The 21,083-nt window shown below is 41.4% G+C and overlaps 1 protein-coding gene across 1 annotated transcript in view; it reads left to right on the forward strand.

Annotated features, from left to right (window-relative positions):
* Positions 1–1,589: 1,589 nt before the first annotated feature.
* Positions 1,590–21,083, forward strand: part of ADGRB3 (adhesion G protein-coupled receptor B3) — a 624,198-nt gene continuing 604,704 nt past the window's right edge. The window contains exon 1 of the mRNA XM_065400780.1: positions 1,590–2,343. Coding sequence (XP_065256852.1) covers positions 1,590–2,343 — 754 coding nt within the window. The remainder of the gene's footprint in view (positions 2,344–21,083) is intronic.

Raw genomic sequence — 21,083 nt, forward strand, 5'->3', positions numbered from 1 at the left:
CAATAGTTTGGATAGATCCGGCGGCAGCTCCGATTTTTTTAAACCGCAGCTATAAAGAGGGTTAGAGTTGGTGCTGCTTTGCCCATCTCAAGATTTAGAGTTTGAATTATAATCTGGGAAATACAAAAATCTCTTACAGGGAATTTAATCCGCCGATTTGTTCTGTGTTATGCAACGGGGGACGAAAGATGCCTTGCCATTTGGTGGGGGAGATGAAAGCTAGGCAAAGACACACGTTAAAACTCAGTAACTGTGTATGTGTCTGTATGTCTGTCTCTGTTTACAGAGCAACAGTGGAAGAGGCTGCAATCTAAAGAGTTTTTTAATTAACTTGGCATCACTTTTGTCTGCTCACACTTGTAAACAGAAAGCGAAAAGACACTCATTGATAAGAGATAAGCAACTTCTCAAAGGTTAAAGCTGAAAACATTCAAGTTTTATTTTTTGGATAACAGAGGTAAATATAACCAAAGGTTCACTTTATTATCCTAGGCCACTGTTAGAGAACAGAAGATGTGAAGGCTGTTTCCGCGGAGGGGGCCAATAAAAGAGCTTTAGTTGGAGATACTAGCAGAGAAAATGTAATCTGTCTTTCATCATTCAAGCGCACATATGCAAAATACAGTAGATAACCATACTGTACAAAACAGTCTTAATAAAGGGCAACTTAGAGACCCAGTTCGGTCCAGTTATACAGGTCCTGCTATAGCATTGCTCTCTATACAGCTCCTTTGGCTATAAATACTAATATACTTATCAACGTTATCTACTCCAAGAGGTTATATCACATTGAAATGATTGTCTTTAAAATGATTGGTCTCAATGGCGGTGTCAGGCAACCACAGTTTCCATCTATCTAACCATCTATATTTCTTTCCCGGATAACAGTTTCAAGATTTTATTAACACATATTAATCTCAGTGTTTCCTCTCCGGATTTTCTTTTTACAGAGACCTTTGTATACCAGGTGGCCACTGCAGAGGCATGTAGACATATGGGAGATAATGTTCCATCTGTAGCAAATAATAATTTGTGCATTTTTAAATTATGACTGTAATTCATCACAATTACTTCTCAGTCTTAATAGAAAAAATAATATGTAACAACAGCTGTTGCCAGCTTCTCTGATCTGGTCTAGTGAAATTCTGTGCATATATATAAATGGTGCCTAGGCTGTTGATTTACTTTTTCAAAAATAAAATAAATAAATAAATAGCTAGTCCTTCTTCTGGTCCACCAGATGAAAGTCTCTGACTTTTATCTAAATTTAATAGTTCCAGATCACGCCAAATACATGCTAGACAAGGGAGGGCATTCCATTTAATAATCTAATAAATGTTATTTTTTTTTATTTGAATTTAGGGAATTTGACTGTTGTGATGGCCACGTGATGGCGCTGTTCACACAGCATCAAACAATTTCCTTGTGTTAAAAAATAAAAATTACTTGCCCTTCTTTTTGAAGAGGGTTCTAACTGGAATCTTGAAAACAGCTGGCTGGAATATTGGAAGGAGTTTGATTTTCAATGCGTGAAGAATTCTACTTGCATTTTTATTTCATTTCATTTTCTACAGGCCAAATGACATAGGATGAAGGCTGTTCGTAATTTGCTGATTTATATATTTTCCACCTATCTACTGGTTATGTTTGGATTTAATGCTGCCCAAGACTTCTGGTGTTCCACGCTGGTGAAGGGGGTCATTTATGGATCGTATTCTCTAAGTGAAATGTTTCCTAAAAACTTTACAAACTGCACTTGGACGCTGGAAAATCCAGATCCGACCAAATATAGTATTTACCTGAAATTTTCCAAAAAGGACTTCAGCTGCTCCAACTTTTCCCTTTTGGCTTATCAATTTGATCATTTTTCCCATGAAAAAATAAAGGATCTTTTAAAAAATAACCATTCTATAATGCAGCTCTGCGATTCCAAGAATGCTTTTGTATTTCTGCAATATGATAAGAATTTTATTCAGATACGCCGGGTCTATCCCATCGATTTCCCAGGATTACACAAAAAGGAAGAAGACCAAAAATCCTTCTTTGAGTTTTTGGTGTTGAATAAGGTGAGCCCGAGCCAGTTTGGTTGCCATGTATTGTGCACTTGGCTAGAGAACTGCCTGAAATCCGAGAACGGGAGAACTGAGTCCTGTGGGATCATGTATACAAAATGTACCTGCCCTCAGCATTTGGGAGAATGGGGAATAGACGACCAGTCCCTGGTGTTGCTCAGCAATGTGGTGCTGCCCCTCAATGAGCAGACGGAGGGGTGTCTGACCCAGGAGCTGCAAACTACCCAGGTCTGCAACCTTAGCAAAGAAGCTAAACGGCCGCCAAAAGAAGGTAGGTGTTTCTAATGGGGTCTCAAAGGTCTATTTCAATCTCAAATCACTATCTAGGGTTCTGCTCTTGCCTCTCGTTGATAGTTAAACTTATCTGACTTGCACTCCACACTAGTTGTGGGGTCTGCTGCTAACCTCCAGCCCGCTCCCATGAAAGGGCTAGGGAGAACTGCAGACACATCCTCAAACCACTTACACGGGGCAGGATGTTATTTTAAAATTAATCTCATCTCCAGCATACAATTCTGATTCCTACTAAAAGATCATTTATACTTCAATGGTGATTTAAGCTGTCGCTGTTCTCAGCTCTCACTTATAATAATGCGGACACGTTGTGAGCCAGTTCTCCCTCTTTTATTGCAACCACCCAGCAATAAAATCTTATTCCCTTTGATGCTACTCCTTGACTTTGCAGGGAAGAGATTTCCAAAGGCATGCGGACAACCCGACTTAAGTACCAGGACCCTAAACGCCAACAGGGTCTGACCTCGAAACTGCACAAGTACCAAGCGAATAGCAAATCCTGCCTCAATTTGTGGCTCAGGGAGACATATTGCACCCTGCAATGTCACCCACATGCTCCCTTGGTCAATAGAGAGACGCACGTGGGCGGCCCCAGCTCCAGGGGGGATGATGGCTTTCCACGTGTGCTAATAACACGCGGCTGATATCGTAATCACCTGAGTTTGGAAAAGCGGGAGGGCGCGGAAGGTCCGGAAGCTGTGGATCCGGTCATCAGAGCAGCCACCCAATTATAATAATTAGGGTCTAAGTTCCTTTTTTGTCTTTCTTAATACCTGGGGTTCTGGTCATATTAATGCTTTGTGTACAGAGCAAGGGCAAGCTGATTTATTAAAGAAGATCCTAGAGCCACGCCGTGGTTTGGAAGCTGCAGGGAAAGGGAGACATGTGAGGTCAAAATACAGTTATCAAATGAGAAATGCAAAACAGAGAAATCTCTAGAGATAAGGAGAAAAGCCGCCGCCTGGCTGGGAATTGGAGCTCGAGGGCAGCTATTTGAGAGGGGCTGAATTTGCCCCCTGCACAGGCATGAATCACTGAGCCAGGCTATTGCATTTTAATGCAGGAAATGTTTCCTCTCTCCCTGGTTTCTGCATGGCCACAAAGCTCCCTGTCTAGGAGCCAAACTCCCAGCCCCTCTAATAGAAGTTGCCTTTGTGGAGGAATGTAACATTGACACGTTGTTAGGAGAGGATTTTCTTTAAGGGCAGCCAAGCCTGAGCGGTGTGGGAGAAGAAAAGCTGAACTACTTGCTTCAGTTGTGCACTGCCAAAGGCACTTTGAAGAAATAGGGGGGAGGTGGTCGGGGGGGGAGGGGGGGAGGCGAGGTTCTCCCGTGGTTGTCCTGCGGGTCAGTGTTTCTCCAAACGGTTAACAGCTCGGAGAAGAAAACAAAGTGATTTTAAATTACCGGAATGCTTGTCTCTTGTAAAAGTCCCAGAGAAGCCCTTGCAACTGTAGGGATGGTATTTAGCATCATTTAAAGCTAATTAGTGTCCCTTAGAATCAGAAACTTCCCCAACAATGTGATGTTAGAAGCTGACTATTAAGACAATTAAGCCGCAGAAAGTGTTTCGGCTTCTCTCTGCGCGGAGACTGGGGAACCTATTAAGGTTTCCAGGCGCTAATTGTTGGGAGCGTTGCGGGCTTTAACCCACTCCTGCGAGCAACTGAACAAGCCCCCCGCGTCCAGTTTGCCCACTGAGCTTCTCCAAAGGCAGCAGCTGGCAGGCAAAGTTGCTGCCTGCGCAGTGGGGGTGATTTACTGAGAATTTGCTTCTCTGGATGGTGAGTGACGCATGAAGATAGCGCTAGGATTTAGAGGGGCTGTAATGGGGCTCCCAGCATGTTTTCTAAACGAACAATAGCAGTTGTATTAGAGACTGAAAAGATAGGCTTGCTGGTTTTCCGACAGAGAAAAATAAGAGACTGAATACAATAAAAATGCTGGGCCAAAGAGAAGGGCCTAAGAATAACAATCCTGGTGTTAAGGTTGCCCACATTTTAATGGACCTGAACAAGTCAACTTTAAATGTCAATGGGCAAACATAATGGAGTAGCCTCAAATATAACTAGCATGGCCCCCAGGCTTGGCTTTCCACCTGCGAAAGTCCAGGTTTTCTAGACAGAAGTAATAACCTGACTGAAGGGGTCACGCAAGAAGAGCATTTGTGGTATCATTCTTCAGCGGCTGCATTTTGCACATAATTAAATTTTAATTGTGAAAGACATGACACTTCCCGTACCATATTTTTATAATCCCTAAATGTTCTGTAGAAAGATAAATATTCTATTTTTCCAGTGTAGGTGGCAGCTTGTTTACTTTATGTTGTTGGAATATTTAACAGACTAATATAATATAAGGTTTTTTTCTCTCTCCTGCTGATGATAGCTCATCTCAATTGATTGGCCTCTTACAGTTGGTATGGCTACTCCCACCTTTTCATGTTCTTTGTATGTATAAATATCTTCTTTCTGTGTGTTCCATTCTATGCATCCGATGAAGTGGGCTGTAGCCCACGAAAGCTTATGCTCAAATAAATGTGTTAGTCTCTAAGGTGCCTCAAGTGCTCCTGTTCTTTTTGCGGATACAGACTAACACAGCTGCTACTCTGAAACCTGTCATAATTTTTTTATAATTTCATTCCTTTTGTACAATTGGATTTTATTCATTGGACTGTTATCTTAAAGTTGTAATGTATTTTATCAATTACAAAATTAAGGCTTTGAGGTAACGTTTAATAGCAGTAGACTGCTTATTTTGCATTCAATTTAAAGTATTTGTTTACCAGCTTTTCCCGTGGATAAATAATCTACATGAGAGGTATTATAGTTCTGTGTTTTCTACATAGAAACCATACACAAAAGTTGTACCAATGACTTGCCACTGAGTTAAATCTATGTCACTTAGATATATTTGTGTGTAAAATTGTGATTGATAGGTTGTGTATGACATCAATTTAAGATTCAAAATGTAAATTATTCTTTGCATGAACATTATGAATTTTGCCACTTATATCTGAAAACATCTACACATAAGATGCCAAGTATGTTTCTGCGGGTGAGCTGATTCAGGTTAGATCGGAACTGTTAAAAATATTTATGTTGAACAACCCAGACAAAGGGAAACACTGTTGACAACTGTGGTGGTAAGATACACTAACAAAACTATTGTTGGTACTAACTTGGAACTTAGTGGGAGTTGAGGTTACTCAGCATTAATTGGGATGAGGTCAGAGCCTTGCAGGATTGGGCTTCAAGGCCTTGATCTTCAAAGGTATTGAGGCTCCTCACTTCCATTGGAATCATTTCTCATTGCATTGTCTCTTGTCTCAGCATTCTTCAGAGGTTTATAATAGTACTAAAATATTTCAATGCTGACTTTTTAGGACAGATTTTGCAGAGAGCTGACAGCCTTCTTCAGTGTGATAAATACTCTCAAGTTCTTCAGATTCTCCTCCATTGGGCCTGACTATATCAGGTTATAAGCCAAACTGTTCTTTATTACTACAATTTAGAATATAAGAACAGTCATACTGGATCAGACCAATGATCCATCTAGCCCATATCCTATCTTCCAACAATGGTCAGTGCTAAGTGCTTCAGAGGGAATGAACAGAACAGGCAATCATTGAGTGATCCATCATCTGTTGTCCATGTCCAGCTTCTGGCAAACAGGCTATGGCCATTCAGAGCATGGTTTTGCATCCCTGCTCATTTTGGCAAATAGCCATTGATGGATCTATCCTCCATTTAGAAGCATATTGTATCCTCCGTTTAGAAGCACCTAGAAAAGAATACAACTGTTTTCACCTCTGAAGTTTTTCACTATTTTGAAAGTGCTAAATGACTTACTAAAAGAGATTAAAGCCAGAATTTTCCCCTCCTACAGCTTGATGTATTTTACCTGACAACCACACAATGGGTAGTTGTTTGTCCAATGGGGGGCAGATGTTTAGCAATAGTAAGAATTAGCTCAAACAAGGAAGCTGTACCTATTACCTTCCAAACAATATACTTCTGGAAACACGTAGTATAACCAGTACTTCTGCAATACATAAAAACAACAAGGAGTCCGGTGGCACCTTAAATAATAACAGATTTATTTGGGTATAAGCTTTCGTGGGTAAAAAACCCAATTCTTCAGATGGATGGACATGCAGATACCGTCCATGCATCTGAAGAAGTGTTTTTTTTACCCATGAAAGTTTATGCCCAAATAAATGTTAGTCTTTAAGATGCCACCGGACTCCTTGTTGTTTTTGTGGATTAACACAGACTAACACAGCTACCCCCTGACACTTGACTGCAATACATAGATCATCTCTGGTGTCACTGATCCTAGCAACATGAAAATGGGTCACATTTTTGTTAAAATGCAAATCCATTCTATTTGAATGTATGTAATGTACAATCAGGCTTTTCTTTAGTACTACTTTTGAGTAGTAGCACTACTACTATTTAGACTGGACAAAGCACTAGCAAATATACTGTATGGATAATTGTTGCACTGGAGGGGGACTGAACTAAATGACCCAATAGGGTTTCTTCTCTTGATCTTGTATGTTACATATCCAAGTTTTCTCATGCAGTTTTTAGTCAACATACATAGGACCCTATTCCACAATTGTTTCATACATGAGTAGGCACCTCCATAAATTCAGCAGGAATAACTTGCATGAGTGAGGGTGGCAGGCTCAGGATTATACTCCTTATGGTTACTACAAGACAATATTACATTATTTTGTGTTTTATAATACTTATGTGATAGTGACTAAAGTTTATTCCACATTCTTGTCTCATTACAAACAATTTCCTTCAGTACTCTACTGCCACAGAGCAACTATAGGCGTTTACTGCTCTTCTCCAAAGTAATTCTAGTTAAGGGGGAGGGGATGAGAAATTCAGATTAATTGGGTCTTGGCAATTGGCAATCCAGGGCTGCCCTTTGGCCTGATTTTGCATTACTTGCTCATCCACTGTGAAATGATTTCAATGGGATTTCTGAGTACACAGGAAATGTAGTGTTAGTCACTTTGTCACAAATTCCAATAGCATATGCACTGGCATCTGAACACATCAGCGGCAGGCTCTTTTCTGATTTCAGACATGAAGATACCAAGAGCATCAGAAAGGGAAGACTTACTGTACCACACGTCTCCTTAAATTCACACATTTGACACATTATTCAGTGGTAGAAAGTAAGTGTGCAAATTACTTGTAAAGTTTACATAGAATATTTACACATTTATACACTCTTCCATCTATGACAACATTTTCATTTTCATATTTGAGAAATAAATGAAATGCAGCACTGGCCAAACCTGTCCCAAGGCCAACACAAGATTGCTACCATATAGCAATAATGCTGTAGTATATCATAATATGGCTTCATCAAAGAATTAAAATGTAAAGTTATAGTATACAAAAGGTGTAGAGGAGGGGAAATATGCCCATGCAGGACAAAAAAGGCAGAATGGTGCCTAATACACCTCTACCTCGGTATAACGCTGTCCTCGGGAGCCAAAAAATCTTACCGTGTTATAGGTGAAACCGTGTTATATCGAACTTGCTTTGATCCACCGGAGTGCGCAGCCCCGCCCCCCTCCGGAGCGCTGCTTTACCGCGTTATATCCGAATTCGTGTTATATCGGGTTGCGTTATATTGGGGTAGAGGTGTATATTTATATTTTGATATGCAATATTTAATGTGCAACTAGTATTCCAGTCTGGATTGACATTTAGAATTAGTTATTTTAGTTCCTTCTATCTTCCAAAGCATTGAATCAGTACAAAGAACTACTTAGAAAGCTTTTATAGGAAAAGAGAAAGAGAGAGAGAGAGAGTGAGTGTGTGTGTGTGTGTGTGTGTGTGTGTGTGTGTGTGTGTGTGTGTGTACAGTAGTTCTTTCATCCATGACCTGAGAATGCAAGTTGCGATGGGAAGATAAGCATAAGTGGAACACCACACTTTTCAGCTTTACGTGGATAGTTACTAGAAGAATTAAATAAACATTTGTATCAAATTTAATACAAGATATTCTTAAAAAAAAAAAAAAACCTGGCATGTTGTTTACAAGTAGCTTGATCTCACCAAGAATATAAAATACAAAGAAAGAAGTGATTTTTTTATATGTGAGGCTGATTCTTGATAAAATGAACATCCAGGTTATTTTCTTCAAAAATTAATGACAGTTGCATTTTTCTGCTCACTTGGTTTGCTCCAAAGCCCACAAGTCAATTAAGAGGTTCCTGTTGACTTCAGTAGACTTTGGATCAGGGCTATTATGAGTTATTTCATTAGGCAGTGATAAGCAACTCAACTCCTTATGATTTCAATGGATGTTTAGGTTATGCTGCACCTTTCACAATCAGAGCCTTGAAAGTTTGATTTCAGATATTCTTTGAAGTAAATGATAGCTCTGTGAAAGAAACAGTTAATGATCAGAATATCTTTTAATTAGTAACACCTACCTTTGTCAAGGATTACATGCGGTTATTGCTAATGATTGTATTTTAGTCTAATATATTGATCATTTCCATTCCTTTAATTTTAGCAGCTTATAAAACCTTACTTCTTGTATTTGTTTGTTTGTTTAAAGTTTTCATATAAAAATGCACTCACACTTTTGCACAGCCACTGACTTCAGTGGACTTTGAGTCAGCCCTTGAAAGAGCTTCCTCACACCCTTGAAACAGAGAATAACCCTTCACTCATTATCCGACACCACAGGAAAAGCCTGAATTAATAGATATACTCTGCAGTATTATTAGTGATTATTTACTAGTTGTATATAAATCTGAATACCAAGTCTGTTGTGGCAGAGATTCAATTTTGGGTCTTGTTTGGCAGTGCTCATATGAAGAAGATGGAAGTAGCAAGTAGCTTCTTTAGGCTCAGTCCTCCTGTTGGAGTCAATGGAATTTCTGCCGTTGACTTCAATGGAAGCAGAATCAGGTCTATATTGTTGTACAATAACTGAATATTTTAGTCTTTCAATAAGCTAATTAACTGTACAGTGGATTTGGTGGGCCTACTAAAACAATACAGTATAAGTCTGGCAACCACACCACCAGGGCCTCCCAAAAATTGGCTTCTACGGTCTGCCTCAGAAGCTAGACCCTTTAATTTTTTGCTGGAGTCAAATCTTTTTAAAAAAATGTACTTATTTGTATTTCAGTTGTGCAACTGGGACTAGGATCCACACTATAAGAGACAGTCCCTACCCCAAAGAGTTTGCAGTCTTAATAGAAAAGGTAGACAAAGGTGCCCAGTTACACAGTGGCAGAGGCATGAATAAAACTCAGGTCTTCGAGCTCCTAATCCAGCAACCTACCCACTAGACAACACTGATTCTCCTACAATACATTCATGTACCTCAGACCAGTAATGGAATCTGAATTAATTCTCTCCCGAGTTATTTAAAAAAAAATTATCCCATCTTGACATCTGTCAGTATTGCAGTTTTGTTTAATTTATAATTTGTAAAAATACATTGGCAGCTCTATTTAACATTTCAATATACACAAAGCAATTTATTCTGAGAAGTTCTTTCTTCTTGGGGAATTAACTTTATGAAGTTTATTTAATCATGTTATGGGCTTTATCAAAGGATTCAAACTCAAAGTTGTTGTGGCTCTGAAATTTCAAACTGAAGTTTAGCTGTTCATCTATAAATATACAGTAATTGTAATAAAACAAAGGTCACTGTAGAATTCCTCTGAGCTTCATTTGCATTCTCTGTTAACAAGAAATATAAAACATTCTGTAAGACAGAAAGTTGTATATGAGATATAGTACAAATTTACAAATTATGCATAATTGATTTATAAATATTACAGTGTCTGAACCCCTTTTGTTTCTAGTTAAGTTCCATGGGGGAAGAAAATAGGATTTTTCAGGCTTGTATTCAGTTTTGTTAATCTATTTGAGGCGATATAAATAAAGTTCATGTGAAATTAATAACACAATTTTCTGATGGGCTAAACTTCATTAGAATTAATGAAAACAGCTTATAATAAACAATATATAATGTGGATGTTGGTACTTTATTTTGAGGCCAATATCACAGTTCTTACTCAAGACAAATTCCATCTACTGTCAGCAGGAATTTTGCCTGAATAAGGACTTAATTATTATTCATAATGTTTATTACTGTAGTGCCTATGGACTAGACAGAAATGGGATCCCACTGTGCTAGACACTGCTCAAGCATGGAGTACTAGATTGTAAGCTCTTTAAGGATTGGACTATCTGAACAGACCAGCAGACAGAGTGTGGGGAAAGGGGCATAATTCACAAGTGGAATGAACAATGTGATGGCAGCAAATGACACATTAGCTCCATGTTTTTCCATCTTTTATAGGGGTGGACTTAGCTAGAAAGGAATAAGATAAATGGACAGATAAGCAGAGGGAAAGGAGTGTGATGCTTCCTGGGGGTACCCAAGGCAGTTTCTCTGCCTGACAGGGGTCACCTCCCTAACAGCACTAGCCATGGGCATAAGCACTCTTTTCTCAGCCCACGCAGGCTCCACAGTCCCTCTGCAGGTTAGTGATAGGCTCTCTCCAACCCCCAAGCCCTCCGAGCATCTCCCTGGTGCATCTAGCCTCTGTTCCACTGGACAGTCAGTGTATTCCCTGATCCTCTATTCCCAAAGGAACAGTACACCATAGTTTACCAGTTACACCTTGGAATACAGCTCTGCTTAATGCTCACCACTTAGATTTGTTTATAGTAGAAACAAGAGAAAATGTATTTAACAAAGAACAGAGAGTTGAGAAGAAGCAAGTAGAATGAATGGAAACAAATGGTTACATATCAAATAAAATCATAACTCACTTTCTAGAGCCTAAACAAAATTAACAAGATATGATCATGCCCTATAAAGCAAAAAAGCTCACCTAAAATCCTTCCAGCATATTACAGCTAGGCTGGGCTGTGGTCTTCTGTTCATAAGTTGACCCATGCTGTCTGCTTGTCTTCTCAGTGGAAAGATCCAGAGTTTTTCCTCTGTCTTTATGGTTATAGTCCAAAAAGCCATTGTCTGTACTTGAAAACAGGACAACCCCCGCTGCTTGTGTTTGCCTGTCTAGAACCCCCTAGAGCAGGGGTCGGCAACCTCTGGCACGCAGCTCACCAGGGTAAGCACCCTGGTGGGCTGGGCCAGTTTGTTTACCTGCCTCGTCCGCAGGTTCGGCCGATCGTGGCTCCCACTGGCCGCGGTTTGCCGCTCCAGGCCAATGGCAGGAAGTGGCGTGGGCCGAGGGATGTGCTGGGGGAGGGATAGCTCAGTGGTTTGATCATTGGCCTGCTAAACCTAGGGTTGCGAGGTCAATCCTTGAGGGGGCCATTTAGGGAACTGGGGTAAAAATCTGTCTGGGGATTGGTCCTGCTTGGAGCAGGGGGTTGGACTAGATGACCTCCTGAGATCCCTTCCAACCCCGATATTCTAAGATTCTATGACTAGCATGACACAGGTTTTCAGTAGAGACCTTATATGACACTCTTTAAAAACCAGTATGTAGATACCAGGCCCAGGGGTATCCCTGTAACTCCCTTACCTCCATGCATCCCTGTACCCTCTTCCAATTGGCACCAAGACGTTCCTGGGTCACAAGGAGACACTGAAGGGAATTGAAAGGGGAGAATCAGGAGGAGAGGACAGGACAGGTGGGTGTAGAGGGAAGCTGAAGTGTAGATTGTGAGAGAGGGGGAAGGAGAACAAACAGCAAATCAGCACCAGGCAGAGAAAGTGCAGTTAGAACTATAGAAAGTTCTCTAAATTTCCAAAAACCTTTGCTTTGGCATCTTTTACAGCTATTCCTGCCAGTTGGAGTCTCTGGCTGGTTCCTCTCTATAACGTTTCCCCCAGGCCATATGATAAGCACCACCTGGAGCCTGCTTTCTCTAGAGAGAGTGGGAAATCTCCCCTTCACAATTCTGGATCCAGGGGGTGCTGGACCCTATTTTACTCCTCCCCCATCAGTGCAGCAATCCCTACTTTGGCTACCTCTACCAGCTGGAGTCTTATAAGGCAGACATGATATACAGTGCACAATCCCTCTTTCAGGAGCACACGACTTCATATTTCCTATTAAACTTTTCCAGGCTGCCCTCTTACAAGAACTTTTTTCTCAGCATTCCTTTCTGGATCCAACCATATACATTTGGCAAAACAAAGCTGCTGCAGCCCTGAAGTAGCCATTTTGTAACTGACTGCTACCTGGTATATCTTCCTCTCTTCCAGCAGATAGGTACTCTTTAACTCCTGTTATGTTTTCCCCCAGTGTCCCTTTTCTTGTTCTTGAGAAGGTGGTACATAATTTAAACAGAGACATTCATGCTAGTGGGTTTTCTTTAATGTTTATGTTAATGGACAGTGCAGAACATTGCAAAGCAAATTGCACAAATGACACCATAGCTATTTCTTTAACAGTCTTCTAAATGTAAACAGGGGAAGCTTAGAAGTGAGCCATTTTCAGTTAATTACAAAAGACACTTGAGAGTTAAGTTGAGTCAGTAGTGCTTAGTTTAATGAGAGCTTTAAACTTATTGTAAAAATCTTTTGATATGGCAGAAAAACAAAATATCGGATATAAACTTTGAGCACTATTTGAATTTTTCATGGTGGTTTAATGAAAAATGAGTTCATACAGAGAGGATAATAAGAGTTTTAAAAATCACCCCATTTGGTAATTTTTCATTGAATTGTCCCCTCTATTTTTTTCCCCAAGAAATCTAAACCACTCTGGGATTTATTCTTTATCCCCATTATTGCTCTTGATGTGCTGATTGCTCAACTATCAGTTACCCAAGGATAGTGATTGTCTATAGAACATTTTATAACTGAAAGGCTGAAAATTTGTGCAATAAGCTAAATCTGATTAATTTGACAACAAATCTGCTGTTGTGAGAATGTCTCGTGGAGGGAGAGAAGTGCGAAAATCTCTGTCACTAACTACTGTCTATAGCTCCCAAGAAAGTTCTCTAAAGTGTGAAAAAGTAGATTCGGAGTTCAAATCTCACTTCTTCTAATGGCTGTATAAAGTATTATTGACTAAGGCTATTAGCGCCAACCTAGAAAGCAGTCAGGGAAGAGCTGCTGAAAAACTCTTCCACTCCATTTTTTAAATTAATTAGCAGTTAGTCATCCCCACTGCTCTTCACTGCCTTTCAAAGTGACTAAACCAATTTTGGTTATCCTGTTTTTAACCAATATTAACCACACTCCTCTTCCACAGTCTGGGATAGAATCCAGGGTTCCAAATCACCACTATTCTACAGCTGACTAATAAATAGTTGTATTAACCCACTGTGAAAGTGGGCTAGGCCTCCTCCAGTGACTGGTTTACAAAACAGCTAACGATTACTCCTTTAGATCAAATAGTAAGTAAGCTAGGGATGTGAAGCTCTAGGGGGTTCCAATCCTGCTGCTGATTTATGTGGGGGTGTCAGGGTTCCCTCCCCACTCTGAACTGTGGGGTACAGATGTGGGGACCCACATGAAAGACCCCTTAAACTTATATTCTACCAGCTTAGGTTAAAAACTTCCCCAAGGCTCAAATTCCTTTCCTTGTCCTTGGACGGTATTACTGCCACCATCAAGTGATTTAAACATTCAGGGAGTGGCCACTTGGAGCCTTTCACCCCCTTTCCTGGGGGGGGGAGGGCTTGAGAATAATATATCAACCGGTAGATTAACAAAGTGAGTACAGACCAAATGCCTGGATTTTAGGTCACTGAAAATCAATCAGGCTCTTAAAAGAAGAATTTTTTTTTTTAAAGGTAAAAGAATCACACCTGCAAAATCAGGATGGAAGATAACGTTTCAGGGTAAATAAAAAGATTTCAGACCCAGAGGATTCCCCTCTGACTCTGCTTCCCAGTTACAAAACAGGAATAAAATTACCTCTTAGCATAGGGAAAATTCACAAGCTAAAACAAAAGATAATCTAACACATTTCCTTGCTATTACTTACAATTTCTGTAATTTTAGATGTATCATTTCAGGATCTTTTTAGGAGATGTTTTTTTCCTGCTTGGTCTCTCTCTTAGTCCCAAGAGGGCACACACAAAGAGAGCACAAACAAAACCTCCCCCTCCCCCCCGATTTGAAAGTATCTTCTTTCCACATTGGTCCTTCTGGTCAGGTGCCAACTAGGTTAATTGAACTGATTAACCCCTTACAGGTAAGTGATTCCGTACCTCTGGCAAGAGGGATTTTATATTACTGCATACATAAAAGTTGTTACCCTTCCCTTTATATTTATGACAGAGGGGATCATGGGATTCAGGCAATGAGAAGACCCCTTTTTTAATACATTTGTACTTCAAAACTATGATAATCTGTACATTTTGGTGTCACTTACCAAAATTCATATTTCAGTCAGTTGTTATGCATTTCACTTGAGTAACCTGTTGGTCAGTGTGTCTTATGTATCTCCCTATGTGCCCAATCCATGGGGGATGTAAGTCTGTGCAGTGGAACAAGTGCAAAGACTTGTGCTTTTACCTCTGAAGCTCATGAGGTGAATCCAAGGCATTGGCCAAGATGATGGCCATCATACTTGCAGTTTTCTCACATTGATACTGACAGGGATGGAGGATCTAGAGGAAGGAAGACTGTAATAAGCACATATGCTAGTGCAATACAGGCATGCACACTGATGCATTGGCTCTGAGCTGTATGCAATTTCTAGAAGCCCATGAGAGGACTATAGATGCCTAAGTTTCCACTGATAAAGTCCCCTAAGTGCCTAAAAATCTGCCAGTGGGTAGGTGTGCAGGCCACCTAAATCCTGATGCACCGCTCATACCTAAGCCCCTGAAGGATCCTCAATCTAGGTGTTTTCAGCAGCCACCTAACAGATTGGTACTAGCGTTAGAATGGTTAGCATGCTCACCCAGAATGTGGGAGACTCATGTTCATATCTCCTTTCTATCTGACTTGTAGCAGAGATTTGACACCATATCTGAGGACATTGCTATAGGATATTCCGGGGTGGGCCTTCCTCTTTTGAAATTTATCCACTTTGTATATGTAGTGAGTCATTGGAACAGGGACTGAAATTTTGGCTCTCCTATATCCCAGGGGAGTACCCTGGACTTAGAGAGTCATCTGGCCCAATGACTATTTAATTATGTATACCCAGCAGAACAGCTTCAGCACTAGAGACTGAGAGAGCCTCACTCTGGAATATCCTATAGCCCAGTGGTTTGGGTCTGCTGCTCATGAGAAGTGGGTTAAAATTCTTACTCTGAATCCAACAGAGGGATTTGAACATTGTTCTCCTGAATCCTGAGAGTTTTCTGACCACTTGGTTAAAAGTTATAAGGGGAACAGCACCACCACGACTAGTGTTTTTCTCAAAAAAGGGCTCAGGCACCCAACTTGAGAGGGGTCACAGCTGTGTGTACTAAGTGGATATGGATGCCTTCCTCTGGCCCAGAGTTAGGCATGTAAGTCTTTTTGAGGGGCAGGGTTTAGGCCACATCCCTTTCCTTGTCATTTCCTACTGGCTCGCAGCTCCCCACTCATCATGTTGGTTTTTATGGATCCTATTCTTAGGCACTTAACTCTTCCAATGCATTGTATAGGCAGCTTAGGCACCTAACTCAGGGCTATGAATTCTGTTAGGTGACAGGGGGTGCCTAAAGTTAGGCACTGGAATACTGAGCCTAAATCACTTTTGTGAAGCTAGTTCTAAGTCTCTCTGTGCCTCAGTTCCCCATCTATGAAATCAAGAAAATAGTACTTCCTTGCCTCACAGGGGTAGTGTGGGGATAAATACATTAAAGACTGTGAAGTGCTCAGATACTACAGTTATGGGCAGCATAGAAGTACCATAGATAGACAGGTTATGTCAACACTTCTGAAAGTAGAGCATTTCTCTGATGTGAAATTTTAACAGTTAACTCAGCAGTTTTAAGGCAGAAAAACTTCCCAAATATGTGTGACAGTCAAATATGCTGCTCTGTGGATATAATTCATATGAAAGCATATGAGGGCACTGTCATAGGTTTCACCCCCACTCTGAACTTGAGTATAGATGTGGGGACCTGCATGTGAACCCCTAAACTGAATTACCAGCTTAGATCTGGTCTGGCTGCCACCACCCAAATATTTGAGTCATTTGGGAAACTCTGTCTTCGCCCCCAAAACCTTTCCCTCCCTGGGTAGCCTATTTAGTATATATAGTATCTTCAAAATACAGCAGTCTCGCTCATTAAAAGTGTGTGTGTGTGGGAAATCCGAGCATGCCATTAGCTAGCATTTAAAGACTTTTTTTCTTCAAATGAGGCCAATATCCGGGTCTTGCAAGCACTTACAGACATGAGGATCTTTACACACATGAGTAATCTCATTGAAATCAATGGGATTCTTCATATAAATAAAGGTACTTATATGTATGTTTGCAGAATCAGGCCCTAAAATATGACATTCACCCACTCTATATTAAAAAAATGTTCAATATAGAAAAGCAGTATTAGAACAATGTCATTCTTTATTAGTAGTATAGCATTATAAATGCAGGAAACCAAACTATAGATGTTTAGTATGGCTGAAGTTATCTGGGAAGGCAACAAAAATTAAGGGAAATTATGAACACTGTGCAATATTAGCTAATTAGACTTTTGTTAACATTTCCCTTTAGGAATGAGCACGGTCAGTTTACCAGAGAGAAGGATCATTTTGAAAAAACAAAATGTTTTTTGCCCTCAGCATCTCTCTCTCCTATTGTGTAGAATGGTAAACCTACATTTATGTTTTCAGAATTTAGATAGACTTTTGCATCCTTTCATAATTAGTTTTTTGTTTTTCTGCAGGATGAGAGATCTAAAATATTTTTGAACGTACTGGATAGTACCCAGCTCTTTTTAATATAGGTTGCAGTCTTATGATAAATACAAACAGCTAAAACTTTGGGTACTTTACCATATTTTACTAGTCTAATCTTATAGTGAATTTTATAATTTCCTCTTCCCTTCTTACATCTCCCTTCACCTATTAATTAAATATCCAATTCTTCTTTCCCTCCTTGCCTCAGAGGTGGTTTCATATACTGTCTTCACCCAACGTCTACAATGACTTTTCAAATCAATTCAGTTTTACAGATCTATCTCTAGTCTGTTCTCAAGGGCTAAGAACTGTATAGAATTAATCAGCTAGAGTGGCACCTATTGTCTCCATTGTCCTTTTACTCTGTTGAACTTCTCTAAGAGTTTTTGTGGCATTTAAGACAGAGTTTCAGGATTCTGAAAGCATATCTACTTTTATTAGATAAAGAAAAGGTAATACCTCAAACGAGTTTATTGATTTACACTTGACTAATGCATCACAGTAGATCCACCTGGATAAAAATGGAGTCATTCTAGCAGCGATTTTCTGGTTTCTGGATATGACTGGATGTTCTGCTGGAGAAATGGGTGTTTAACAGCTCATGGTCTTTTTCTGAATGTAATTTCATGTTAAATATGAAATTTCCTTATCCCATATGTAGCGCCCCTCTTCACCTGGTTACCTCCTTTAATGGCAATCCGCTTCCAGGTTTTGATGGACAGGTCTGGGTTCTTTTGGATCCCGCCACCCACTCAGCAGGGTGAATCTTTTTCCTTCTTTTTCTATGAAATTATTTGGCGGTGCCTCCACCCCCCTCGCTCCTTCCTGGCAGGGTCACCAGGGCAGCTTGGGTGGAAAATTCTAACTACAGGGTAATCCCCACTTACTTGCCAGATAGTTGGAGACTTCCAAGAAATAACACAACACATAAAAATATATTCAACACAATAATTATATTAAACAGGCAACAAATACAACATAACAGGGTGAAACACTATTTTTAGGGTCACCGGTGCCCACACTGAAAATACCCGTGACTTGATGTAACAAGTGTAAAACCAGTGTCCTGTTGGTACGCATACTTTGCTGGGGCCCTTGATGATCTATAAAATTATCTGCAGTGGTTTAGCAGTGTGGCTGACTGGGTTCAGTTCAGCCCAAAAGACCCACAAGTGGGAGGAGGTGGTGAATCCCTCCACAGGTATAATAAGCAGCAGGTTATAAAATCCTCAAACCCTTACTCCCTGGCTTGAGGACACAGTTCAGGGAGTAGGGGGTCCCCAAAACAAATTCCCTGACTAACTAACTTAAAAATGGTGCACTCACGAACTCCATGAATGATCTTCAGGTTGGAAGATGACGCTGGGCTCTTCAGTCACTGCAGAGGGACTGCTGTCTGCTGTCAGGGATCCTCCTCAAGCAGGAATCAGGCTGCGTTGGTCCCAGGATTTCCCCTCACCACGAAGGGGTGCAGGGCTCAAGGTGTAGGTTATACAAGTACCCTAACATCCAAACTGTAGCCTCCTAGCCCAGCCTCCAGTCACACACTCAGCAGGCAGCTTCCCTGGACTAGCAGAGCTGACTATGTGGTGACTAGTCTCACCTAGGGAGCTGGGGGTGAACCCAGCCTGGCTGGGGAAATTTCTCAGCAAATGCTACCAATTGGGACTCATCCGTGGGGAAGGAAAACCCTGGTGAGGGATCCGCTGTCAGGTCCCTAGAGGCCAGTTCTCGGGGGAACCCTGCTTGCAGGCCTGGGACTCACCAGCTCCCCACTCTACAAAATGGCTTCTCCCCTCTCCTGAACTCCCTGGGAGGAGCATCTCACTCCCTATTGGTTGCTGGACAGACTCTGAGTTTGCCTTGGCTCCTCCTCCCTGAGCTGCCAGCAGACAGAGCTCCAGGAATCTATGTAATCTCCTTGGGGGTTACACATATATTTTGAGTATATGAAGATATTCTGCAAATATACTTGTGTGAGAAGTGGACAGATGGGCATTGGAGGTTGGCATCATTTGCAGAGCAGTGGGAGTGACCCCTTAAGATTAATATGAAAGAATAAAGAGGAATTCAATTGTGAAGGCACATAAAGGTGAGGACTGGGGGCTTGTATTTAGTGTAATGGAATCTTAGAGGTAAAGGTCAGAAGGGACCACCAGATCATCTAGTCTGACCTCCTGTATATCACAGGCCACCAACACGTACACGCTAAACCCAACAACCAAAGTTAGATCAAAATATTATAGCCCACAGGATACTGGACCATTATGTGCCAGAGGCAGAGAGACTGAGGTGTACCAGTACCCGAGGCCCCTGCAAAGGCAGGGAAGTGATTGAGATATACCCAGTTGATCCTGGCAAGTGACCCATACCCATACCCATACCCTGCAGAGGAAGGCAAAACCCACCCAAGGTCACTGCTAATCAGTAGAGGATCTTGCTGCTCAGAAAGTGTGTGTGTGTGAGAGAGAGAATGATCAGAACAATGAATCATAAAGAATGTTAGCCGCAGCATGCACTTGAGCAGAAAGAGATGGGTATCAGAAAACCTAGTTCATATAATAGAAAAGTTATGATGCTCTATTAAATAATTGTTCAGAACTATGACTGTGATGGGGTGTATAGACCCCCATACTGTAGCCGCTAAGAAGTGATTAATAGGTGTATCAATTACTTCTCCAGCTGCGACTAAGTGGAAAATTAGCAACAGCTGGGATAAAAGCAGCGGCGGCTTCAGGCACCAGCGCTCCAAGCGCGTGCCTGGGGTGGCAAGCTGCAGGGGGCGCCCTGCTGGTCCCTGCAAGGGCGGCAGTCAGGCTGCCTTTGGCGGCTTGCCTACGGGAGGTCCGCCGGTCCCGCGGATTCGGCAGCAATTCTGTGGCAGGTACGACGAAGCAGCAGGACCGGCGGACCTCCCGCAGGCATGCCGCCAAATCCGCGGGACTGGAGACCTCCCGCAGGCATGCCGCCGAAGGCAGCCTGCCTGCTGTGCTTGGGGCAGCAAAAAAGCTAGAGCTGCCCCTGGATAAAAGGCAGGGAAGGGGGGAGAGTTGGCCAGCAGAGAGGCTGAGAACTACCTTAGGAAGCACCTCAGCAGCATGGGAGGAAGATACATGAGGAGACAGAGCTCCAGGGAGAAAAGAACAGAATGTGCAGTTTTGTGAAAGATGTGTGCAAACAGCCAAACGTAGGAGCAGCCCAGGGAAGCAGAGAGGGATCTTAAGAAGTAGATCTTCGCTGGCTTGGTCTCTGGGTTGTAACCAGAGGAGAAAGTGGGCATGAGTTGTCTTAACAGCCTCCCCCAGGTGGGGAGATATAAGCCTTGGTCATAAAGGGATAGGGACTACTGAGCCCAGATTGGGGCTGAAGATCTGGTGTAAGGTTATTGGACTTTAGATTTTATTTGGACTTTGTGTGTTACCCCAGAAGGATTGAAACTAAGCGAGGTGAGGCTACATGACTTGGCTAGAGGGCTGAATCACAAGGAGGGATAGACCACTGGGTGGCCTGAGCTGCTGCTTTCTGGAGGCAACAAAGACAGAGGGGCTGTTGTGCGGGGCTCAGCCATGAGAGGGCACACAACTGGGGACTGAATTTTCTGCAGGCATCTATACAATCAGATGTGGAAGTTAAAGAAGCATTTGTTTCTTACGTTATGTAAATATCCTAAAATAATGCTGTAGTGCAGAGATAACAAATAGTGATTGAAGTTTTGTCAGTGTGTCCATTATCAGCTCCATTCTCCATTGGGTTTACAATTGGGCTATACTGTTTTATTCCAAACTGAAATTTGATTTAGAAGATCTCAGACCTACGTGCAGTATTTTGCATGAAATTTAATTAAAATCTGTACACATTTATTAAAAGAGGAGACAGTT

The sequence above is a fragment of the Emys orbicularis genome, chromosome 3 (genome assembly GCF_028017835.1).
Source record: "Emys orbicularis isolate rEmyOrb1 chromosome 3, rEmyOrb1.hap1, whole genome shotgun sequence".
NCBI lineage: Eukaryota > Metazoa > Chordata > Testudines > Emydidae > Emys > Emys orbicularis.